Here is a 24,265-nt window from a genome sequence, read left to right on the forward strand (position 1 = left end):
CGCGCTACTGTGTTGCCAGTTTGTAAGAAAACAAGGGCGCCCTGGGCGGGGCCTGAGGCGGACTAGCTTCGCCCACTAGCGGCTGACTCCAGCGGCCGGTATAGCGCCGGCTCAGAGCAGCCCCCGCCCGCGCAAGGAGAGGAGGGAGGGTGAGTCTGGGGAGACCCGGCCCAAGGGGCGGGCGCGGAAGGGCTGGGCGGGGTTCACCGCTGCCTCTCTGGGTGACAGGGGGAGGAGCTGGCTGAGAGACCGGGGTCTTACGGGCAGAAGACACTGGGTCTACGGCCGGGGAATAACCATAGAGTTGGCCCTAGTGGCACCCAGCCCCTAGTGTTCTGATCCAGCTCTTGCTGGTTTCCCAGCCCTCACCTGAACTGGGCTTGGGGCTGGGTGGGTTTCACAGACCACCCGTATCCACTATGCTTCTGGAAGAAGTCTGCGTCGGCGATCGGTTGAGTGGCGCAGCGGCCCGGGGCGACGTGCAAGAGGTGCGCCGCCTTTTGCACCGGGAGCTGGTGCATCCTGACGCCCTGAACCGCTTCGGCAAGACGGCCTTGCAGGTGAGGCCTGGCTGGCACCCGGCTCCTACACCCCATCCCTGCAAGTCTCCTGGCCCGGGTTGGTGATCCTCTAAGGTCTAATCCTTGCTTGCACCAATGTTGGGTGGGTGGTGAGGGTGGGATGGGGGAGGGGATGGCTTTTCAGCTTTAAAGAATTCCTTGTCTAATAGCCTGAAAGATTCAGTTTCGCTGCAGTGGGTGGGTTGGGGTTCAGCTTCTTTTCGTGCCAGGCCTTGAGGACAGCTCACAGTTCTTGAGGCTTCTTAAAAGTCATTCGATCTCTGGAAGGTGGCATGCATGTCTTCTCCAGGGGACATAGCCATTTTTTTTTTTTTTTTGGAAGTGTCCTCTTGAAGGGTCTCAGGTTATTTCAGGGGAGTCTCCATTTCGGCAAGTGATGTAGATTTTTCCCCCCCTTTTGTATCTTCTGCGTGCCTGGTGACAAAAACGATTCCTTATTGTTTGAAGGCCCCATAATTTGGGGTGGCATTTATAGGGTATTCCCATCTTTTTATGGGTACTCATACATTCTGAAGATCATGCCTATGTCTAAGGAAGTTATCCCTCGACAAAGGGGATCCAAATTGGCTAGGGCATCTCTTTTCTCAAAAATTCTATGTAGTTCCTAAAATATGGGGTGGTAGTGTTGGAAGGGCTTTACAGTCCTACTGATCGCCCATGTGGGAGTGCTCTGTCCCTGGAAGAGGCTTTTGGACCTTCCAGGTTCTCTTTCCCTTCCATTCTCTTTGCTTCTCTTGCCTCTTCGTTTTCTTATTTATTTATTTATTTATTTTTTAATGTTTTTATTTCTGAGACAAAGTCTCATTCTGTATCTCAGACTCGCCCTGAACTTGAGAATATCTTCCTGCCTGGGCTTCTCAGGTCCTGGGATTATGAGAGTGTGTCACTATGCATGGCCCTTTAAAGATTTAATGAGAGTCACTTTTATAGTTAGGGTTTTTTTTGTGTGTGTGTGTTCTTAAGAGAGCTTTGGGCTGCATGGTGGTGGCCCAGGCCTTCTTTAGTCCCAGCACTCAGAGGCAAATCAGGTGGATCTCTGTTAGTTTGAGGCCAACCTGGTCTACAGAGAGAGTTCTAGGACAGCCAGAATGAAACCTTGTCTCTGGTGGGGTTGGGGGTGGGGCTTTGAAGGTGTGTATGTGGGGTCTTTATTTTCAAAGAACCTGTACTCTGGGGTCCCAATCTGATCCGTTGGGGCCTGACTTTCCTAGGGTGTCCCCGTTCACTAAAGGACCCCTTCTATGGCACTCTGGATTTCTGGTAGACCTCTTTATTCTGTCTGACCCTTCTCCAGTGGGGACCCCCTGACTTTCTGCTCCCTACTCCCATAGGTCATGATGTTTGGAAGTCCAGCAGTTGCTCTGGAACTCTTGAAGCAAGGTGCTAGCCCCAATGTCCAAGATGCCTCTGGTACCAGTCCCGTGCATGATGCAGCTCGCACTGGGTTCCTGGACACCCTGAAGGTTCTGGTGGAGCATGGTGCTGATGTCAATGCCCTGGACAGCACCGGGTCGCTCCCCATCCATCTGGCGATACGAGAGGGCCATAGCTCTGTGGTCAGCTTCCTAGCTCCTGAATCTGATCTCCATCACAGAGATGCTTCAGGTCTCACTCCCCTGGAGTTGGCTCGACAGAGAGGGGCTCAGAACCTCATGGACATTCTGCAGGGGCACATGATGATCCCAATGTGACCCAGGGCCACTGTCTACAGCCTTACTGGGTTACTTGTCAACAAAAAGAGAGAGACTTTCTCTTTTCACGCCTGTCCATTGAAGAAGGGAGTGGGAGGAGCAGTTTGTGGTTTATTGGTGTTGATTTCTTGAGTGTGTGTGTGTGTTTGGGGGATGTTTCTCATTTGTTTTTCTCACCCCTTTTTGGTGTGTGGACAAAGAAGGGGCTCCTACAGGCAACAGCCACCTAAACGGTTCAGTTTCCTCTGCACTGGGCCTGCACATAAGACCTCAGGGCAGGGGTTTAAAGCCTTAGCCTCAAAGTGAGGTCATCACCTCCCCGGCTTCTGGAAGCTGGTGACCTTGGCAGGCTGTGCTCAGAGAGCCCTGAAGTGTGAGCCATCTACTTTGGGCATGGGAAGGGAGGGGAAAACATTTCAAATCAGTTACAAGGATAACATGAGTTTTTTTTTTTTCTTGGAATGTTTCCAGTCTGTTGTACAGAGTTTGAAATATATATATTTATTGCTTTATGGAAAGAAATTGTTCTGTGTGATCATTTTATGTTTTGGCCCATTAAACTAAGACAGCGGGGATGACTTCAGATTTAGCCTGGGATGGGGGTATTTGAAGGGTAGAATGAGACTAGGGATGGTGTGGGGTGACAGGGCGACACGGTCATTCCCAGGGCGTCAGGGTAACTGAGTTGGGTGGGGCAGCGGTCGGGTGCTGTCGGAACGGAAGAGAGGCAGGAAACCGCGAGTGGAGAAAGGGGCCCCGAGATGTCAGCTGCGTGCCGGGAGCCGTCAGGGTGGAGAAGGGTGGGCGGTGGCTTGTGGCGTTTCCCCGCAGAGGCTTGCCCCCGTGGGTGTGGCCTGCTGAGCAAAAGGCCAACGGGATGCCGGAAGAGTGAAGGGTGGAGCAAGGTGCGTCCGTAGAGGACAAGCTCCTTAAGAAAAGCCCTCGGGGGGCGTGCCTAAGGGAGGCCACACCCTGGAGGGGGCGGTCGCACGCGTGCGCGATAGGTCACACAGCCGCCATGCCGGAACCGTGCGCTTCTGGGTCTCTGAAGGTGAACGCAGCGTTTGCTGCGCGGTACAGCCGTTACCGCGAGCGTGAGGAACTGCAGCGCCGTGAGTGAGGGGCGCCTGCGCGGGCCAGGGTGTGGGGAGTTGGGGGGGGTTGCGTCCGGCGATGGTGGCTATGGGGAACTCCGTGTGTATTCCACAGTGAAAGATCGCTATGGAGACCAGGACGACGGCGGCGACTCCAGCTCCGAGTCTGACTCCAGCGATGAGCATGTGGTGAGCTTCCGCGACCAGGCTTCGCATCCTACCCAGATGTACATAGGCCTTTCCCTGACCCGGCTGGGTTGTCCAGGAGCCTTCAAGACCCGCCCCCATGCTTTGAGTGACAGGCAGTACCCTTCTTTACCCCAGGGATCGCCAAATGCATCCTTCTTTCTCCAAGAGATTCCAAGCCTCCCAACCACTGAGCTCTCACCTGGATGCACAGGGGTGCCTTACCCTATAGGGATGTTCTAGATTGACCTCTTGACCCCTTAAGTGACAGATAGCCCCTTCCAGATGGTCACTGAATTTACCTCCTTTTCTAACTTGGCCAAAAGCCTCCTAGAGCACCCCAATTTAGATATACAGCGGGAATCTTGCATCCAAATCTCTTGAGTAACAAGCACTATTTTCCTTGTATCTAGAGATTTACCAAATCCTCCCTATTTCCGCAGGACAGAGCACCTTATCTTCATCTCATAGGGTCCTAATCCAGGTCCACACCTTAATCCATTGAGTGACAATGTCTGGAGATACCAAATTCTCACTCTTATTCGAATGTGGGTCCAGACTTTCCAACAATTCATAGAAATCCTCCATTAACCCAGTAGAGCCCTCCCCATCCCTTGGGGTTGACCTATCCTCTCTATGTTCACTTTACCCTCCGTCACCATAGACACCTCACCATCCTGATTTGTGGGCCCCTGGGAACCACCTTTCCATTCCTAACCCCAGGAGTCTGACATGAAAGTACCTACTTTACCACGTGGGGCTCCACTGCCTTCCCACCGCGGCTCTAATCTTGGCTTCATCTTATGTAGTGGAGCTTTCTGGTAGTCTGCCCAAGAGCGTGCTGAGCTCACCTGCATGGTTGCCCACCCTGTCCTGTTGAGACTGGACTTCTCTGCCCGACTCTTCCTTTCCTCCGTCAACTCCTTGCCCTCTGTCTGAGCACACCACCGGACACCGTGCTGTGTATGCTTCTCTCCTTGTGGCTTCTCCTCTCCTTGTGCTTCCTTCCCTCCACTCAGCCCTGCTGCATCCTGCCCTCATATGTCACCACCCTACCTACACTATGTCCAACTTCCTTCTGAAGCCAACCCTAATTCCTTTTCCTGCTCTAGGAATTTGATCCCCAGCAGGAGAGAGACTTCTACAGGACTCTGTCCTTGCTGAAGAAGAAGGACCCTCGAATTTACCAGAAAGATGCTACCTTCTACCAGAGAACAGGTGGGGTGGGGCATCTTTTCTAAGTGTCTTAGTGTGGATGGGATTACATTGTTGAATGAATTGTTTCCCTTCCCAGAGTGGCAGTGAGATTATTTAACCCATAACCTCAGCACTCAGGAGGCTGATAACTCGGGGCTCAGGGCCAGCCTGAGCTACATAATGAGATCTGTGTCAAAAACCAAAAAGTTGGGCAGGGAATGGGGTGAGTTGGCAAAGTAGTTGCCACGCAGAGCCTGAAGACCTGAGCTTCATCCCAAAAAATCTCACGACGGAAACCGGCGGGCACACATTGGTGATGTTGGTGCTGGGGACTGGAGACAGGCAGCTGATGGGAGGCTCGTGGGGATGTCAGTCAGTGGTGCTGCACCTTAGTCCCAGCACTCCAGAGGCACAGGCGGGTGGAGCTCTGAGTTTAAGGCCAACCTGGTCTACTGAGTGAGTTCCAGGCCAGGACATTGTGAAACTCTGGACATTGTGAAACTCTGTCTTGAAAAAACCAGAGAGAGAGAGAAAATATATATGAGTGGATGCCATTTGAGGGATTGTATGTACAAGTTAACCTTTAGCATCAACATACAGGAAAAGACAAACTTTATGAATCCATGAGTCTAAAGTGCCAGGTTGGAAATGCTTTCTTATTCTTTGTGGTAGTTGCTCATGTAATTAAGCCTGGCCTCTGACTTACTATGTAGTCAAGGATGTCACTGAACTTGTGATCCCCCTGCTGGGATTACATTCAGTTATGTGTCGCATAACTGAAATTGAGCAGACTAGACTCTTGGGCTTGCTAGACACCCTATCAGTTTAACTATATCTGCACCTAAAGACTTTGTTTGGTTACTTGATTTGTTTCTTTTGCACATAGTGAGTCTTAGTATAGCCTGGGCTATATCCTACTCCCTCCCTGGCAAAATAACGGGAGGATAAGGGTGATTTACTATTTTACAATTAGAAGCAGCAGGCAAGGATTCAGAACGTAGGTCTGCTTCTAGCCCTGACCCTTGAATTCTCTGCTGGGGTGAGAGGGAAGGTGAGGTAGCAACAGGTGTCTTCTCTCTCACCATCCTACAGCCGGAACATCGTCTTCAGAGAGTGAGGAGGAGCCAGCAGCCTCGGGGAAGCAGGAGAAAGTGCAGCCCATGTACCTGAAGGACTATGAGAGAAAGGTCATCTTGGAGAAAGAAGGGTAAGGAGGGGCCTCATCCCCTGTCAGCTTTTAGTTGCCTAGGGACCATGAGAGTGTTCCGGGGTGTTTGTTTCCTGTAGAGGGTTTCTTTGTGTAGTTCTGGCTGTCCTGTCATTCTCTCTGTAGACCAGAATTCAGAGATCCATCTGCTTCTGCCTCCTGATCTCTGGGATTAAAGTTGTGTGCCACTATGCCTGGCCCTTTTAACATTCTGAATTTTATTTACATACTATCAGAGACTTGGGGCCACAGCACATGTGGAAGTTGAGGATAAATTCTATGACTCTGTTCTCTCCTTCCACCCTGTGGATTCTAGTAACCAAACCTCAGGTCTCCCCGTTTGGCATTAAGAGCCTTTACCTGCTGAGCCATCTTTCTGGGCTTTACTATTTATTATTATTGTATGGGGGATGGGTGGTTAGACGGCTTGGTGGCCGATGGGCTGTTATACCGCAGCATGTGTTTGGAGGTCAGAGGACAGCTTTGTATCCATTCTCTCCTACCTCTACGTGGGTCACAGTTCTTGAACTCAGGTCCCCTGGCTTGCACAGAACATGCTTCTCCAGGCAGAGCCATGTTGCTGGCCTATATTTAGGGTTTTACAGGTAGAAAAGCACAAAGTAGCCAAGTATGATGGTTTCCAGACCAGAATAGCCAGGGCTATATAGTGAGACCAGACTCAAAATAAAATAAAATAAAATAAAAATTTCTTAAAAAGGAAGAAAAGCCCAAACCTACACATAAGAGGATCCCTGGGAGCAGAGCCTCTGTGATCCTGTCCACAGTCTCAGGTCCTTTCTGCCAGGAGTTCAGAGCAGTGCTCCACCCCAAGGGGACTGGGACAGGAAGGCCCTCGGGAGTATATGTGTAGCTGTCCTGATAAAAACCCATTGTAATAAGAAGTCACTGATGACTGAGGCAAAACATGGAGGTGCTCAGCCCTAATCTAAGAACCAGAGGTACAAATAGGAAGATAGAGAGTCTGGGCCAGCCTCTGCTATGTGGTGGCACTCAAAACTCCAAAGCCCTGTGGGAGGGTTAGCAGAGAGTGGTTCTTACTGAGCCTGCCATGCTGCCTTCAGTCCCTGGGACTCAGGTAGCAGCAGGAGAGAACTGACTTCGGCATCACACTGTGGCATTCATATGTATACTCACAATAAATACAATGTCATTTAACTGTTTTTTACCTTGGGCTTCAGAGCTGGTTCAGAATTGGTTCCTGTACTCATGTCCAGCAGACGACAGCCATCTGACTCTAGGAGTTCTGTGTCTTTGTCTTCCACAGGCACTGCACTTACATACGAAAACTCACCCATATGACATATGATGTCAAAGAAAACCTTTGTGTAATGTCTTTAAAAGCTGGACATGTAGCACAGCAGTTAGAGTGCTTGGTGTGTGTCCAGAGGTGTTCAGTTCTCAGCACTCACACCAAGTGGCTATCATCTTGGAATTCCAGATCTCAGATCCCCTTGGAATACCAGAAGATTCAATACCCTCTTCTGGCCATCACAGGCATCCACACACATGAGGCATGTAAACACATGCAGATAAATATTCTTTAAAAATCAAGGGCCAGGGCCTAGGCCTCAGGACGGCTTGTTTACCATGTGGAAAGCCGCTAGTTTGCTCCCCAGTACTGTTTTTTAAAAAAGGAAAGGACAAAAGAAAGGAGAAAAATATTGTGAAATAAAAATACATTTAAACTCGAGAGTTGTAACCAGCCTCAGGGGCGCATACCTATAACCCCAGCGCTCTAGAGACGGGGAGGACTGCAGTCAGGAGTTTTAGGTCAGACTGCTTCAGGTAGCAAGTCGCAAGCCATGTAGAAGTACATGCTAAAACCCTTGTCTTCCAGAGTGGGAGGTGGGCCATACCAAGTGGCTCAGTGCGTAAGACACTGCCATTAAAGCACGAGAACTTGAGTTCAGATCCCAGCACCCTTGTTACATACTGGCATGGCCTCACAGCACCTGCGACTTCAGGCTGGAGGGGCAGAGATAGTGGATTGCAGGAGTTTGGTGAAGCAGACCTAGCTGCAACTGTGAGCAATGAGAAGCTGTCTCAATATGGAGGAGAGCTGGGCATTGTGGCACACTCCATTAATCACAGCATTCTGGGAGTAGACGGAGGTAGATCTCTGAGTTCTAGCCCACCCTGGTCTACATAGTGAGTCCAGGCCAGCCAAGGGTGCATATGCCTTTTATGGCTCTCAATGTTTTTTCTATTCTTTGTGGCACCTGTGGCCATGTGCATGCTGTACACGCACACATTACATACAGTCACATATATAAAAGATTCTTTGGGAAAATTAGTAAGTAGACATGAATACCCAGTAGACCCATTCTAAACCTAAGATACTGTGTGTTGAGCTACTGTGTTCCAGCACTACATTCTAAGTTCCCACTGTGTCTTATACAGCAAATATGTGGATGAGGACAACTCGGACGGGGAGACCTTTGGTCACAGGCTCCAGGTGAGTAGAACACAGCTGACTGCGGCTGTGAGGGTCTGTAGCTGGCCTGGGGCCCACATCCAATCCCTTCACAGGAAACATCCACAAAGAGTTACATAGAAGAGCAGAAACAGCTGAAGGAAAGGTATGCGTGGGCTGGGGTGGGTGGGAACAGGAGGGCTGCTGCCACTGCCACAGTGTCCCTCTGAGGTCTCAGAGCTCAGGGATGGTCACACACCAGTGCTGAAGTCTGTCCCCTGGTGTGCAGCTTCCGGGCTTTTGTGGAGGACAGCGGTGATGAGGACAGTGCCGGGGAAGGTGGCTCTGGGCTGCTGCAGAAGCACACTAAGAGTGGAGAAGAAAAGGTTAGTGTGGGGGGCCTGCTGGGGCTGGGGCTGAGGCTGGAGCCAGCAGGGCTGGAGTCCTGAGGACCTGAGTGCTCGCCTTCCACAGGCCCAGGAAGAAATGGACTACCTTGAGTGGCTGAAGGGGCAGAAGGAGATTGAGAGCTCTGAGTCGCTGAAAGAACTGGTGAGTACGCCGCCATAGTCCTCAGGCCACATTACCTGTTACTACTTTGTCTCACCTTATACTCCCAAATACCCAAGGACTCTTGAGGGCCTGGGATTTGGCTCAGTGGTAGAGCCCCTACCTAGAGTTCTCCAGTAAGGGGTTGGGGTGTGGCTCAGTGGCCGAGGCCTGCCTAAATTCCCCCAGTAAGCAGCTGGTCATGGCTCAGGGACAGTGCTTACCTGGAATGCTCAAGGCCCTGGATTCTAGTCCAGCACCAAAAATAAACAACGGCATATTCTTTGAGGATACACATGAACAGTTTCTGGACATACAGGCCAGGTATGGTTGCTCAGATCTGTTATCTCAATACTCGAGAGACTGAGACAAGATTGTAGCTAGTGCCTAGTTAACCTGAGCTACACAGTCAGACACTGTCTCAAAAAAGAAAAAAAGGCAGGAAGGGACCCTTACGTCCATCCCAGGCGACCTCTGAGCTCCTCACCAGGGGGCTGAGCTTGTGGCACCCTCTCTCCATAGACACACCTCAAGGAGTACTGGAGTAACCCAGAACTGGACGAGGGGGAACAGTTCCTGAGGGATTATATCCTCAACAAACGCTATGAGGAGGAAGAGGGAGAGGAGGAGGAGGACATGGAGGAGGAAGGGTAAGCATCCGCCTCTTCTTTTCAGAGTGCCTCAGGTTATTTTCCAGTGTCCAGGCTAGGCAACAAAGGGCACTGTGAGCTTTGAATTTTTAAAAAATAGTTGTTATTTATTATTCCTAATTTCTTCATTACATTTATTTATTTTCAGGGGTGGGGCAGTATACTAAAGACAGGCAGTGTACTCGTGGCAGTCAGTTCTCTCCTTCCACCTGTGGACCCATAGGGTCGAACTTGGGTTCTAAGGCTTGTCAGCAAGCACCGCTGAGCCATCTTACCAGCCCCTTTTGTAGAGTTTTTGAGGGGATGAAATAAGGTCATGTCTGGCCAGGTTCATCAGTACTCCTGACCTTACTCCACCACGTGTCCTTCAGGGTGCTGGGCCCCCCCGTCCAGCTGGCAGTGGACGACTCGTCAGATGAAGGGGAGCTATTCCTGAAGAAGCAGGAAGACTTTGAACACAAGTACAACTTCCGCTTTGAGGAGCCCGACTCAGCCTCAGTGTGTGCCCGGGCCTGGGTCAGGGAGGACATTGCTGCCCAGGGTGCAGCCCTTCAACCCCATACTATCTCTGAGGTCCCTCTGGGCTGCTCTCCTGCCCTCAGGTCAAGACGTACCCGAGAAGCATCACGTCGTCTGTGCGTCGCAAGGATGAGCGCAGGAAGGAGAAGAGGGAAGAGACAAGGGAACGGAAGAAGAGGGTGAGTATGGGTGGGTGTGGCAGTTCGTGCCAGTGATTCCCCCTGGCCTCCAGAGCACAGGCACAGACAGTGAAAATTTTGGACCTACCTGAGGTAGGCAGAGATTTCAAAGCCAAGATGGGAAACCTACTTACACCATCTCCACAGAAGAAAGTAAAAAGAGGCTGGTGCCATACACCTTTACAGGAAACAGGCAGGAGTATTCTAGGCCAGCCTGGGCTACAAAGACCCTATATCAAAAAATAATAATAGAGTAAAAATAAGCTGGCATGGTGTTGTGCACCTGTATTGACGGTACAAGTCACCACAATATCCAGGTCAGCCTGGCTACATAAAGAGTGCTAGGCCATCTTGAGTTAGATAGTGAGACCATCTCAAAAACATACCAAATACAGGCTGCAGCTCAGTGAGTAAAGCACTTGCCTAGTGCACAAAGTGCTGGCTGTCATCCGAGCACTGAAGGAAACAGCCGTAGCTGACAATGCCTGGATTCCCAGAGGTGAGGAGGTGGAGGCAGGAGGATCTCTTATTAAGGTCAGCCTGAGCTACCTGGGACCCTGTCTCAAAGAAAACCAGAAACGTTCTTGTATTGGGAGGCCCCAGTGCAAGGCTCTGTCTATTAGGGACACTGAGCTCTCACCCACAGGAGAAGGCCAGGAAGCAGGAGGAGCTGAAACAGTTAAAGAACCTTAAGAGGAAGGAGATTCTGGCCAAGCTGGAGAAGCTGCGACAGGTCACTGGCAACGAGACACTGGGCCTTGAAGAGCAGGACCTGGAGGATGACTTTGACCCTGCCCAGCATGACCAGCTCATGCAGGTATGATTGCTTAGGATGATGTGACCTCGGGTCCCTTTTTCTCTGCCTGTAGTGTGAGGGTCAGTGGAGTACTTCCTCTGGCTAAGGAAAGCTGGGGGAGGAGTTGACATAAAAGAGGCAACTGCCCTGGGTCAGGATTGGGACTTGAAGGCCTGCCTGGGAGACAGGGGTGGAGTCAGCATTCAGCTGGATAAGAAGATCCCCTGGGAGAGGGGAATGGGAAGGGCTAAGGTGTGGCTCAGTGGTAGAACCCCTGCCTACAATCCCCCAGTGAGGGGCTGGGGCCCTGGCTATGGTAGAGCATCTTTCTTTCTTTAGGGTGCAGCTTCAGCCACCAAAGAGAGAGAGAGAGAGAGAGACAGAGAAAGAGACAGAGTGAAAGTCAACAATAAAAAATGGAACCCACCCAAGCTAATGCAGAGCCCAGATTAGCACAGCACAGTGGAGCCAGTTGGTTTCTTGATGACTGCAGGGCTAAGAGGCTGGAACTCACGCTGCCTGTTTGCCATCAGGAGAGAGTTCCAGACAGATCACCAGTACAGCTGGTTCAGATGATCAGTGGTCCATAAACCTGGCATTGGGATACAAGGAGGATAAGAAGTTCAGGGTTGTCCTCAACTACACAGTTCTAATGCAGCCTGGGCGACAGAGGGGCAGGGGTGAAGAGGGGTTCCTCTTGGTAAATATTGTCTTTGCATTCCATGAGGTTGAAAAATACAAGTTGAGTCATTGACATATTACCAGGGATGTCTTAGTTTCCTGCTTCTCTGAGAAAGACTCACCATATATCCAGGTTGGCTTCCGCCTTACCACCCCTTGTCTGCTTCTCAGGGACTGCAGTTACAGATGTGCACCACCATGGCTTGGACTTTGAATTTATTTACTATAAATGTGTTTTGAAATTTATGTATTGGGGTGTCACATGTTCCATGGCACATATGTGGAAGGTATCTTGGTGGGGCTGAGGGTTTCCAGGGGAGCACTCTCACCAGTCCCCAGGTTAGTGTTTGTTGTTGTGTATTTGTGGTGATGCTGGGATAGAATGTAGAAACCAGGACCTGTGTATGCAAGCATCTGACTGAGCACTGGCCCTACAGCTCATCTCGCCAGTAACAGAGCACCATGGTGTCGAAACAGGTGTTGAGAAATCTGTCAGAAAAGGCCCCGTGACAGCCCCTAGTGGGCCACTAGCCAAGCGGAGGAAGTCATGGGAAGAGGCTGAGGGCGCATGGGCAGACTTAGTAAGGAGGGCTGCAGAGCGCTGTGGAGTTGCCTGCTTTCTTATTATAAGGCACTTCTCAGGTCTTAGCTTTGGTTTCTCTGTAGAGGAGCAAGGTTCTGTTGCTCATGGTAGCTATACGAATTTCAGCAAGAACCTGCTCCAGGCTGAGCACATGCAAAGTGTTTAATAAGTGCACAGATAGGCCTAGAGTATTAGCTGTTCTTCCAGAAGACCAAGGTTCAGTTCCCATCACCTACGTGCCACCTCATAGCTCACTGTAACTACAGTCCACGGGGATCTGATTCCCTCTTCTGACCTCCAGGAACATCAGACATGCCTGTGGCACAGGCATACATGCAGGCAGAATTCCATACACACTGAGTAACTAGAAAGGCAGAAAGAAATGAAAATAAATGCACAGTGGACCGTGGTCTCCTCTGGCAGGCCTGCAGTAGATGTCGGTGCTTCTGTGGTCTTAGAATTCAGAGTGCCCAGCCACACCTGCCTTGTAATTGTGACCCTACTGTGTTCCTGCATATCCCTGTATAGACTCAGGGATCACAGTAGCAATGGAGACATGTGGCCACAGCGTCCTTGCAGAATCACAACTGTGGCCTCAGATGTGGGTTGTAGTGTTAGGGGTGGTACCAGGGCTTTATATGTACTGGGATAGCACCTTGCCATCTGAGTTCCAGGCTCACTTTGTAGCCCAGGTTAGCCTGCTACTCATGATCCCTTGGGCTCAGCTTCTCCCTGCTGAGTACAGGTGTGTACCATGTCTGATGTAGGTAGGATCTTGGAGGAAACTTCCTTTCAGACTAGTGTCACGGGTAGTGGGGCACACGTGGTGGCAGGGTCTGAATCCTATAGAGCTGTAACTATTGTGTGACCAATGCAGCCTAGACAGCAGGCGGTGCCCTGGAGGGTCTCGGCACACAGGAGACCATTTCTTGGAACACTCAGGAGCCACACAAAGTTCTGATGTGTTGGCGTGGGTTTATAATCCTAGCATTTGGGAATCTGAGGTAGGAGTACCAACCTGGGCTACAAGACGTTCTCTCAATAAAAGCAAAAACTGCCATTCACACACCTGCAATCACTGCACTCAGGGGTGGAAGCAAATGGATCACAATGTCAAGGCTAGCCTCTGGTATGTTGTTTGAGGCCAGCCTGGCCTACATGAAACCCTGTCTTGTACAACAATAAGGCTGGTGAGTTGTGCTAGCATTGGCATGGGGCAGCTGAGCCATGTTGGTGTCTGTGCGGGTGCTGGTGCCCCTTAGTCCTCCCCTTCCCTTACAGAAATGCTTTGGAGATGCCTTCTACGGTACTGCAGAGGAAGAGAAGCCACAGTTTGAGGAAGAGGACGGGCTGGAAGGTACGTGTCTGTAGAAGGTTAGGGGAGCAGGGTCGGTGTAGTCGTGTGCTGTTGCCTTCACTTTGCCTGTCTGTCCTCTCTGGAACCAGATGACTGGAACTGGGACACGTGGGGTGGACCTGAGCGAGACGGGGCCTGGAGCCAACAGGAGCTGCACTGTGAGGACCCTGACTTTAACGTGAGTGCCTCTGGTGTGAGTCTGAAGTAGGTGCAGTTGACAGAGCAAGAGCTTTCCTTGAACGTGGTCCAAGGCTTGGCTGCACAGCACGTTAGAGGCCAGCATAGACTGTGAGACCTTAAGAACAATGTGTGACCCTGGTGGGGTCTAGATGCTCCACAAGCATTTAGAACTGACCTGATCTGACCTGCTCTTTCTGATAGATGGATGCAGACTATGACCCCAGCCAACCACGAAAGAAGCTTCGTGAGGCCCCCACTTCAGGCAAGAGAAAGCGCAAGTCTCCGTTTGCAGCTGCCGTGGGGCAGGAGAAGCCCACGTTTGACCCTGGTGAGGCACAAGGCATGATGGGCAGTGTGCCTCATGGGGCTTTCAACACATACTACCCTGGCTGTGTGTCTTGTGCAGGGGACAAGACCTTTGAGGAGTACTTAGATGAGTACTACCGTCTGGACTACGAGGACATCATCGACGACCTGCCCTGTCGTTTCAAGTACCGCACGGTGGTGCCCTGCGACTTCGGGCTGAGCACAGAGGAGGTTGGGACCAGGGCAGCCAGGGAAAATCGAGGGAAGGGCAGGGATTGGAGGAGGTAAACATTCTCTGTGGAGAGTTCAGTGCTGCTTCTGTCACTGAGAACTGAAACAGTGTTAGTGGAGGCCAACACTAGAGGCTGAGGGAGGAGGGGACTCCTGTGAATTCCAGGATAGCCTGAGTGACATTCAAACCCTGCCTCAATACCAAAACACTAAACTCAGTTGTCCCCCCACCTTCTTGCCTTCCCTGCTGCGTGACTGAGGCTGAGAGGCCTGCCCCAGGACCACACAGTAGGTATCTTGTTCCTCCCCATGCAGATCCTTGCAGCTGATGACAAGGAACTGAACCGCTGGTGTTCCCTGAAGAAGACCTGCATGTACAGGTGACAGCAGGGCCGTGGGGGCGCGGGGGGAGACAGTTTGGACGGCTTCTAGAACACCTCTGGTGCACAGGTCGGAGCAGGAAGAGAGGCAGGAGCAGCGGGTGTACAGCCAGAAGGCCCAGAACGTGTGGAAGAAGCAGCAGATCTTCAAGTCTCTGTGCCAGGAAGAGTAAGCACTGGGCTGGGGAGGGTGGCAGCAGCCAATGAAACTGACACTCAGATGTGCAAACTGTAGGCCAGTCACAGTCCCTCTTAGTAAGGTGACTTTATGGTTCAGACTTCAGAGATTGAGTGTATGCCTAAAATACTCAGATTAAGGATCAGAAGGACTGGAGCGCATGGTGCACTAGGGAGGCAGGACAGGGTTCATGAGTTTGAAGCCAGCCTGGACTCCACGGCAACACCCTGCCCTTATGGGATGTAAAGACTGTATTTAAGACTTGGGTCTGTGTTGTCCTCTTGGAGCTTCTTAACATAGGCCAGGGTGGTCTCAAACCCTCAGAGGTCTCCCTCTGCCTCCGGTGCTGACTAAAGGTGTGCACCATCACACCTAGTGAGATTCTGTTTACAGTGATTAAAGTCCTGAGTTTTATCCCAAACCTGAACAAAATAAATTCTTACACGCACCTTACAGGCCTGTTAGCTGTTACAAGGACAGTTATCACCATTACCCCCTAGAGTCCAGGACCCAGACTCTGATTGCGACAGACATAGCAGCTGCACTGAAGGCACATGGCGTTGACCGACATACATGGCTTTCGCTGGTCCAGCTAATCTGTAGTTGTCTTATTTATGAAAGTTATCTCAGGGAGCTGAGCCCATCTGGGTTCCGCAGTGAGGCTGAGTGGGCAGAGTGCTCGCTTCCCTGGCATGTATAAAACCCCGAGGAGCTCTGAGTTCAGGGCCAGTGTGGTCTACAGTGAGGTCCAGGACAGCCAGAGCGACATAGTTAGACCATATCACCCCACCCTGCTTTAAAAAAAAAAAAAAAAAAGTGAGTGCAGTCTAAGGCTACACTGGGCTACACGAACCCTACTCACCTACTCAGAACCAAAAGAGCGAAGGGGGAAGATGGTGTTCTGGACAACAGGCTGACCACCTAAGCCCTGACTTTTCTCCCTGTAGGGTGGAAATGCCCTCAGAAACCACAGCAAAGTCACAGAGCAAGGCCAGCCCACAAGTACAGCTGCCCATACCCAGTGGAGCTGATGGGAAGAAGCCCCAGGCTGAGACCTTAGTAGCCAAGGAAGAGGTGTTGGCCCACACATCCTGCCCAGAGAAGCCAGCATCCCAGAAGCAGAAGAATAAGAAGGCCAGGCTGCTGGGTCCCACAGTGACACTTGGAGGTCACAAGTTCAGCCGACAGAGATTGCAGGCCTTTGGTCTCAACCCCAGAAGGCTGCACTTCCGCCAGTTGGGTCGCCAACGGAAGAAACAGCAGAGCCACTCCTGAGGGCCACAGGGAGCCAACCTGCCTCCACAACTAAGCTGCTGACCATACTCCGCCTGCAGGAGAGGGTACTGCTGTTTGTAAGCTTGGAAACTGAGGCTGCCAGAGCGCTGTCTTCCCTGTGGACAGCCTGAATGTCAACAAGGCCAGGCATGTTCAAGTCTGCATCTTTATCAGCCTCCCTCCATCGAGCAGCCAGGCAGTTCTCCCAGGACAGGGACCCAGTGCAAGCTACAGAACTTGAATCAGGCCCTGAGTGAGTGCCCTGGAGTCCACTCTCCATCCCTGGCTCCTGAGGAGACAGGGGAAGCTGGGGGTGGGGACAGCTAAAGGGCACAACCCCAAGCTGGGGACCTAGATAGGTCTCAGCTGTGTTGGGGAGGATGGGGACATGAGGACAGGGGTCCAGCACCACCACTGGAGTTCCAGATCCCATACCTGACATGACATAAATAAAAAAATAAATAGTCTGGCATCTTTCCCCATCCCTTCCCATTATAAAAACACAAAGTCCTCAGAGCTGGGCCTTTTGGCCTTGAGTAGGCGTCCTGTGCAAGGTAGCCGCAGTGTGGGCTGGGAGAGCTGGGTGCAGAGGGCATCCAGGCTGTGGTCCTGAGCGTGGCCCTCAGCCACTGTGAACATGGGGTACCGTTCCGTGACTGGGGAGGAGCTGAGGATCTGTAGGAGGATGGAGAGAGGTCTTTCAGAACCAGCTGCGGCAGCTGGACCATGCTTAACTGGCTCAGCTTGTGAACGGCTGCCCTGAAACTTCTGATGAACTGCAGGTGGCTGACCTGAATAGTGGCCCAAACTCTTCAGGTCTATTTTGGGCTGAGCTTCCCAGTGGTGGATGAAATCACCTTGACTGAAGTACACCTTGATGTACTTCTGCTGTCAAGCATGAGTGGCCTGTTACTGTCCCAGGACTGTGGGTGGAACCCAGTCTGTCTAGCACACTGGAGGCAGGGACACAACCTCTGAGACATAACATACCCCCCTGATGGTAGCTCACCCTCATCAGCTCCGAGCAGAGTGTCTCAAACTCCTTCCTGTTCCCAGCATAGAACCCCACGGTACAGCTGGGGTCCATCTTGGCAAAGGCCATCTTGCGGGGCGAGGTGCAGTGATAGGACTGGGCAGATAAAGAGAGGTTGGAGGGATCCCCGTTTTGTGCCCATATCTGCCACCCCCATTCAAAGCCACCAGCTCACCTCCAAGGGGAAGTTGGCCTGGCTGACATCCACTGTGGGCTGGCAGTAGTGGGGATCCAGGTAGAGCAGGAAGTCGTCTGGGAGGTGAGGGGACAAATGTAAACTGGAGGGTAAGAGGAAAGGGGGGGGGGCTGTGACCCAAGAAAAGAGGTTGTGCCTTACCCTGATAGCCAATGAAGTACAGTGAATGCCGGGGTTTGCCCCCCATAATGCCCAGGCAGAGTTCTGAGCGCAGAAGCTCCTGTGAAGAGAGGCTGGCGTCAGACAGCTCAGCACACTAAGCAGGCACTAGAGCCTCTGAAGCCAGGGGATCAGTGGAGCAGCCAACAAGCGAGGCAACCCAGTCTGATGGCACTAAGAGTTCCAGAGCAGAAACAGCCTTGGCTTAGAGCCACATAACTTACAAGATTTATTTTTTAATTTTGTTTTTCTGAAGCCCTGGCCATCCTGGAACTCAGAAACCCACCTACCTCCGCCTGCCAAGTGCTGGAATTAAAGGGTGAGGACAGGTGTATATTTCTGTGTGTGGTATGTGTGCCTGAGTGCAGTACTGGAAGAGGGAATTGGCTTCCTGAAGTGTGAGCAGCCGATATGTGCGATGAATAAAACTCTGGTCCTCTTCAAGTTCCCTCCTGACCATGAAACCATCCCTCTAACCCAGTGGTTCTCAACCTTCCTACTGCTGGAGCCCTTTAATACAGTTCTTGTTGTTTAATGGCTTGAGTTAGTCTCCCTATGTAGCCCAGGCTGCTCGCCAACTCTAGATTCTCCTGCCTTAGCCTCCAGGACTACAGGAGTGTGCCTTTACGCTCCGTTTTATTGATTTTATTTGGAGCTGGGGATGGAGCTCTGACAGCTCCCCACACCCACTCATAGCCAGAACTTGACGTTTTAAATAAGAGAAAAGAGAGCAAAGACCTAGGGGGATGGGTTTGAGTGTGAAGTCTTTTCCCTGAGGGCAGGAAACTGAAGGCCCTGAGAAGGAATGTTCTGAAATCACCACACTGGCCCAGTGTAGCTGGGCTGAGGGGAGACGGGGAGTGAAGGTGACAGATGGCACATGTCTTCAGGTCTACAGGGAGAACTTGGTGTTTCATTTAAGTACAGACTTGCCAAAGGGTTTCTGCTTGAGCCTGCCATGTTGTCCTCTTTCCCTGGGACACCTCTCTAGTTCCTCATGTGCCTTCTAGAAGGTCCTCCTGCCTCAGCCTTCCAAGTGTTTGGATGAGATGACAGGTCTACTTTTAATAAGAAAATATGCCAGGCAGTGATGGTGCACTTGGGAGGCAGAGGCAGGTGGATTTCTGAGTTCCAGGACAGCAAGGGCTACACAGAGAAACCCTGTCTCAAAAAACCAAAAAGAAAGAAAGAAAGGGGGGGGGGAGGGAGGGAGGGAAAAGAAAGAAAGAAAGAAAAGATGAAAAAGAAAATACATTTGTGTGCTGGGATTGAACTATGTGCTGCCTGGCACAGACCTTCACCCTTGAGTTCTTCTCCATTTTCCAGAACATTTCAGCTTGTTTTCAGAAGGTCCACTCTACCCACCATACTCAGAATTCTGGTTCATTTCACTGCGTTGGGATCCCAGTGACTATAACCCAGTACTGTGGGGCCAGAAATGGGGTATCGCTAAGGACTGCTGGCCACCACCCCAGCTCCGGGGCTAGTGAGCGACCCTGTCACAAAGGAATAACTCAGAGTGACAGAGTAGGTACCCTGTGTCTTCTCACTTCTGCATATGCACACTCATATCACATACACTCAAAAGAGAGCATGCGCGCGCACACACACACACACACACACACACACACACACACACACACACACGAGACACAGGTACCAAAGAATGACACCCATGGTTGACCTCTGTTAAGTGTGGAGGCACCTAGGCAGAGGTGCCCCATCACAAGTTGCTTACCTTCACACAGGGCACATACACAGGGTTAAGGGTCTCCCCACCCAGCCGTACAGGCACCAGGATGACCACAGACTTCCACTCTGCTGTGGGATCTGGCCAGGACACCAGGCGTGCCACATCTGCCTTGTACACTGCAGGGACAGGGCAGCAGGTCACCTTTCTACCCAGGCTTCTAGCCCCAGGAGCACACAATCACCCTCGCAACTCTGGTGGGCAATGCAGTCCTCACCTGCAGAGACCTTCTCTTAGACTGAGATCTAGACAATCTGGGACCTCCAGGCAAGTGCTGACTATCCCACTAACAGGAAGTGGAGGCTGAGGGCTTCATGGGGACCAGACTGGCCTAGAACTCTACATAGCCAGGATGACTCTCAGGCCTGACCACTCAGCTATATCTCTCACAGGCTGAGACTGCAGGTGTGTGCCACCAAACTGGATTTATGCAGTGTTGCCCATGAAACCCAAGGCTTTATGCTCTCTCTACCAGATGAGCCATAATCTCAGCAACACAGGGATTCTGAGCAGGCATCAGCAAGCCCCACTTTAAATTGTTTCTTGTAGTGCTGGGGATAAATGTCAGAGCCTGCATATCATTTCCCAGCCTCCCTCACCCAGCCCCAGCCCGTTTGTGCCTGGAAAGTGCACATTCATGTGTGTATGTGTGCACACACCTGTGTGTGGGCTCCTAAGGTCAGAGGGCAGCCTCCAATGTTGTCCCTCAGGAACACCCCATTTTATATTTGACAAGGTCTCTCCTCACTGGCCTGAGGCTCAGAGACTAGGTTAGGCTGGCTGCCAGAGAGCCCCCCCCCCCCCCCCATCACCCTGTCTGCACCTGCTACCTCGCCAGAGCTCTGGTGATGGGAACAACTGAGCTACCGCCTCAGCCCACATAAAAACACAACCTTTTTTTTGAGACAGGGTCTCACTATACATCTCTGACTGTCCTGGAAGTCATCCTGTAGAACAGGCTAGACTAGAACTGACTGCCTCTGCCTTAAATGTTAGAATTAAAGGTATACAGCACCATATCTGCCTCTCTTGTTTTTGTTGTTTTGTTTTTTTGTTTTTGTTTTTTCGAGACAGTGTTTCTCTGTGTAGTCCTGGCTGTCCTGGAACTCACTCTGTAGACCAGGCTGGCCTCAAACTCAGAAATCCACCTGCCTCTGCCTCCCAAGTGCTGGGATTAAAGGTGGGCGCCACCACCACCCCGCATTTGGGCACTTCCTATGAGCGCCGTTTTTATTAATTTATTTGTATGTGTCATGTGGGTCAGTTCTCTCCTTCAACCATGTGGGTTCAGGAGATCCAATCCATGTTATCAAGCTTGGCTGCAGGAGCCTTCGCCAGCTGAGCCTTCATCTATCTGGCCCCTTTGTAAAGAATATTATTATTATTGTGTATCTGGGGGCGTACATGCCAAAGCACAAAACTGGAGGTCAAAGGACAACTTTGTAGAAAGGTGCAGGGTTCAGACTTGAGCTGTCAGGCATTTGCAGCAAGTCCCTTCAGTCACTGAGCCATCTTGTGGAGCCTGCAGTTTCCGGGATGTGAAAATAGCTTGTGAGCCTGAGTCTACCAGACTGGCTAACAATCAGGATAGTTTGGCAGAGCTGAAGTGAACAGGGCTGATGGGGTAGCCAAGCAAGTAAAGGCACCTGCTGCCAGCATGATGCGACCCAAGTTCCATCTCTGGAACCCACAGGAGAGAACCCACTCCCCCACAAGTTCAAATGCACCTTGGTACAGGACTCCCACCCCACCTCCCACATACACACACAAATAAATACATGTAGTGTTTTTTTTTTTTTTTTAAGTGGGACTGGAGTGAAGATGGATGAAGGAGGGTCTCCCCTCTTTCATTCTGACTTTCTAGGTCTTGCAGAGAGGCAGAAAAAAGAACCTACTCCCCAAAACTTGCACCAGCCCCTGAGAAATCAGGGCTTTGGTTAGCACCGGCTCAGGTAGAAGCTTGTTCCCAGCCTTACCTGTGCAGTCCTGAGAGACGTACACCACCAGGTGGGTGACTTCTGAGCAACTCTCCACAGCTTTCCTGGGGGCAGGAAAGCAGACGGGCTTGACAGGTTCCTGGGGGTCACCAGCAGCTCCCCTCTTCCCTGTAGTGGGTCTCACCTGACGATGTGTGCCACCACAGAGGGCCCGTACCAGTCTCCTGCCTTCTTGCCAGAGCTCCACCCAAGCTCCACTAGCCGGTGTAGACCAAAGGGGGCCTGAGGATGATCAGCAAACCAGGAAACGATCCGCCGGTGCCAACGATCCTGTTCCATCTCCAGTGGACCTTGGGTCCATCGAGGGGGCCCACGACGACCAGGCCCTCGGTAGCGACTGGGAGAGGCTGGCCCAGGCATCTCAGAGGAAGCCAGTCCTGTGCCCTCCACCCACCTCCAGTCTATAGAAGAGACGAAACTTAGAGCTAAACATGTTCACTTACAGCTAAACTTCGGCACAACATTCCTACTTCCCTCTTATTTGACTCACAACTCTAAACTCATGGGAATTCCAAATTGACCTTCTTTGTGTGTGGTTTTGTTGTTGTTGTTGTTTTGTTTTGTTTTTTTTTTTTTTTTGAGACCGGGTTTCTGTGTAACAGCCCTGGCTGTCCTAGAACTCATTCTGTAGACCAGGATGGCCTCAAACTTACGGAGATCCACCTACCTCTGCCTCTCACACCCTTGGGACTAAAGGCCTACACCACCAAACCCTGCCAAAACTTTTTTTTTTTTTTTTTTAAATAAAGGCTTTTAAATAAAGGCTTTGCCTCTAAGTATCTAAGAGCTCTATGAGAGCCTGGTGCTCGATTCCAGAAGAGGGTGTCAGAGTCCCAGAAACTGCAAATACCTATGGTTGTGAATAGGTAACTCACATGTGTGTGATGGAAATCAAACCTGGGTCCTTTGCAAAAGTAGCCAGGGATCTTAACAGCAGAGCCATCTCTGCAACCCTTATAGTATCCCAGACTGGATACTATAGCTCGAAATCCTGCTTCAACCTCCCGAGTTCTGGGATTCCAATGCACTATTCAACACACAGGTTGCAAGCAGCTTTAAAGTGCTGACCCAGAAGCCTGGCACTTGCAGCCTGCATATACACAACTCACCTCTAGGCAGAAAATGCAGGAGCAAGCCCTGAGCCAGCATCATCTGACCACTTCGTAACATACATCCCCAGCCACAATCTGAGGTCAGGCTGCCCCCAGCTAGGGGTGGGAAGTCCCGGCGATATGTGAGCCATAGTCGAGATACAAAGTCCCTTTGAAACCGCTGGATGTCACCTATGAGAAACAACTAGTCAGCCTGGCAACCAAAGGAGAACCCCAGGAGACTTCCCCTACTGTGGTCCCAGATTTGACACCTCACCCTCTCCCTCGAAATGGTAGCATCGCCCGCAGAGGTGAACACTGGAGATCTTGCTGAAGCTGGTCCGGCTTTTAACCGCCCAACCTGGGGAGACATGGGGTAGCTACCAGCAATTTAAAGCAGCATTTAAGTATCAGCAATGGGCCTGATCCTAGCTGAGATGTCAGGGGGGGTGGCTCTGCAAAATCCATGCCATAGCACATCTGTCTAGAACACAGGTGGGACTCAGTCACATCTTCCTAAGGGTCCATCCTCTACCAACCCAGGGCCACTCTATTCTGACTGTTGGGTTTTGCTGTAAATGTATAAAGCACATTTTTATTTTGTGCATGTGAGCTTGTGTATGTGGACAAGCACCACAGCTTGGGACTGGAGTAATAGAAAATCTGCAGGAGCTGGTTCTCTCCTTCCACCATCTGGGTCCAGGCTGGAGCTGAGGTCCTCAAGCTTAGTGGCAAATGCCTTTAACTACCGAGCCATCTCACTAGACTTTTCCCAGGTTTAAAAATATATATATCCACCGGTGTTTTGCCTGCATGTATGTCTGTGTGAGGTTGTTAGATCTCATGAAACTGGAGTTACAGACAGCTGTAAATTGCCATGTCATGTGGGTGCTGGGAATTGAACTTGGGTTCTCTGGAGGGACAGCCAGGGCTACTGGGCAGTCTCTCCAGCCCATTTTTTCTAATGTTTTTTGAGACAGAGCCTCATGAGAAGCTCAAGTCAATCTGTAACTTATATGTAGTCCAGGCTAGCCTAAAACTCTATAAACCTCGTGCCTCAGCATCCCAAGTACCGGGATTACAGGTGTGAATCATCATCTGCTAGCTCTGTTCTTACTATTGCACCTATGTTACCGACGGCAGTAACCAGACCACTGGAAAGCAAGGAATTTGGCCAAGGTCAAACAGGTGCAATGGGCGGGGCTTGAAAACCATTCCCATCTAACCTGCCCCACGTCCCGGACAGGGAAGGCTGGAGGACCTGCGGGTGACTCCTCCTGGGTGGGATCATCCGCGGGACAGGGTAAAGGTTTGGTTTTCTTTGCTCTGACCCCTCTGACACCCTTGACCTGTGCACCCTTCCTCACCATACTTGACGTTGTTCCAGGCTGTCAGGAACTTGGCTTTGAACTTGTCCACCTCGTCAGGCTCGGCGGGGTCGGTCCCAGATGAGCCGAGAGCTGCCACTCCGGACCCCGAAGGTCCTAGGTTGCTGGGATCCGGGATCCGGGTTTGTCCCCTCGGCCGGCGACAATCGGGCCGGCGCGCGTCCTCCGGGCTCCCGCTGCGGTACTGCGCCGCGGCCGGCGACACGGAGTTCATGGACGCGCCGGGGAGGAAGGACGCAGGTGTCCCCGAGGTCGGGGAACTGCGAACGCTCGGGGCAGCCCCGCGGCCAGAACAGCGTTAGTCTATACTCAGAGCCGGGCTCCCGGCTCCGGCCGCAGCGGGTACCCGGGCTCGCACAGCCAGCGCCATCTTGGCGGCTCAAAGCACCCGGATACG

The 24,265-nt window shown here is 51.5% G+C and overlaps 3 protein-coding genes and 1 long non-coding RNA gene across 6 annotated transcripts; 2 read left to right on the forward strand and 2 right to left on the reverse strand.

Moving 5' to 3' along the window:
- Positions 1–2,782, forward strand: Cdkn2d (cyclin dependent kinase inhibitor 2D). Of its 3 annotated transcripts, XM_034509659.2 has the most exons (3): positions 1–149; positions 404–560; positions 1,913–2,782. In XM_034509659.2, exons 2-3 carry the CDS (start codon positions 420–422, stop codon positions 2,270–2,272), a joined length of 501 nt encoding a protein of 166 aa, XP_034365550.1. In that variant the 5' UTR covers positions 1–149; positions 404–419; the 3' UTR covers positions 2,273–2,782. The 3 variants fall into 3 exon arrangements, with proteins under 3 accessions (XP_034365550.1, XP_034365549.1, XP_076795900.1); XM_034509658.2 differs by lacking the exon at positions 1–149 and having other exon boundaries at positions 194–560; XM_076939785.1 differs by lacking the exon at positions 1–149 and having other exon boundaries at positions 481–618; positions 1,913–2,735.
- On the reverse strand, positions 2,659–5,959 carry LOC143443403 (uncharacterized). Its single transcript, XR_013112360.1, has 2 exons — positions 5,832–5,959; positions 2,659–5,252 (listed from the first exon to the last, which is right to left on the reverse strand). It is a non-coding gene; the product is annotated as an uncharacterized LOC143443403 (long non-coding RNA).
- On the forward strand, positions 3,148–16,721 carry Kri1 (KRI1 homolog). The gene is made up of 19 exons (XM_034509981.2): positions 3,148–3,384; positions 3,482–3,555; positions 4,665–4,770; positions 5,842–5,956; positions 8,378–8,432; positions 8,507–8,556; positions 8,680–8,776; positions 8,865–8,942; positions 9,462–9,589; positions 9,961–10,087; positions 10,192–10,287; positions 10,934–11,104; positions 13,629–13,704; positions 13,794–13,882; positions 14,086–14,212; positions 14,291–14,421; positions 14,737–14,801; positions 14,872–14,970; positions 15,927–16,721. The coding sequence occupies exons 1-19, from the start codon at positions 3,291–3,293 to the stop codon at positions 16,252–16,254; spliced, it is 2,106 nt and encodes a 701-aa protein (XP_034365872.1). The 5' UTR covers positions 3,148–3,290; the 3' UTR covers positions 16,255–16,721.
- On the reverse strand, positions 16,407–24,265 carry Atg4d (autophagy related 4D cysteine peptidase). Its single transcript, XM_034509984.2, has 10 exons — positions 23,848–24,265; positions 22,758–22,841; positions 22,499–22,672; positions 21,514–21,790; positions 21,369–21,433; positions 19,381–19,511; positions 17,625–17,703; positions 17,463–17,539; positions 17,264–17,383; positions 16,407–16,929 (listed from the first exon to the last, which is right to left on the reverse strand). Exons 1-10 carry the CDS (start codon positions 24,080–24,082, stop codon positions 16,747–16,749), a joined length of 1,425 nt encoding a protein of 474 aa, XP_034365875.1. The 5' UTR covers positions 24,083–24,265; the 3' UTR covers positions 16,407–16,746.

This window comes from Arvicanthis niloticus, chromosome 8 (assembly GCF_011762505.2).
Source record: "Arvicanthis niloticus isolate mArvNil1 chromosome 8, mArvNil1.pat.X, whole genome shotgun sequence".
NCBI classification, from domain to species: domain Eukaryota; kingdom Metazoa; phylum Chordata; class Mammalia; order Rodentia; family Muridae; genus Arvicanthis; species Arvicanthis niloticus.

Bases quoted from the DNA above. Each gene is read 5' to 3' on its own strand.
- Cdkn2d (XM_034509659.2), top strand. From the start codon at position 420: ATGCTTCTGGAAGAAGTCTGCGTCGGCGATCGGTTGAGTGGCGCAGCG. The intron at 561-1,912 runs GTGAGGCCTGGC...CTACTCCCATAG, and splicing joins TCGGCAAGACGGCCTTGCAG to GTCATGATGTTTGGAAGTCC.
- Kri1 (XM_034509981.2), top strand. From the start codon at position 3,291: ATGCCGGAACCGTGCGCTTCTGGGTCTCTGAAGGTGAACGCAGCGTTT. The intron at 5,957-8,377 runs GTAAGGAGGGGC...TGTCTTATACAG, and splicing joins GTCATCTTGGAGAAAGAAGG to CAAATATGTGGATGAGGACA. The intron at 8,433-8,506 runs GTGAGTAGAACA...ATCCCTTCACAG, and splicing joins CCTTTGGTCACAGGCTCCAG to GAAACATCCACAAAGAGTTA.
- Atg4d (XM_034509984.2), bottom strand. From the start codon at position 24,082: ATGAACTCCGTGTCGCCGGCCGCGGCGCAGTACCGCAGCGGGAGCCCG. The intron at 17,540-17,624 runs GTAAGGCACAAC...CTCACCTCCCAG, and splicing joins GTACTTCATTGGCTATCAGG to ACGACTTCCTGCTCTACCTG. The intron at 16,930-17,263 runs GTGAGCTACCAT...ATCCTCCTACAG, and splicing joins TCTGCTCGGAGCTGATGAGG to ATCCTCAGCTCCTCCCCAGT.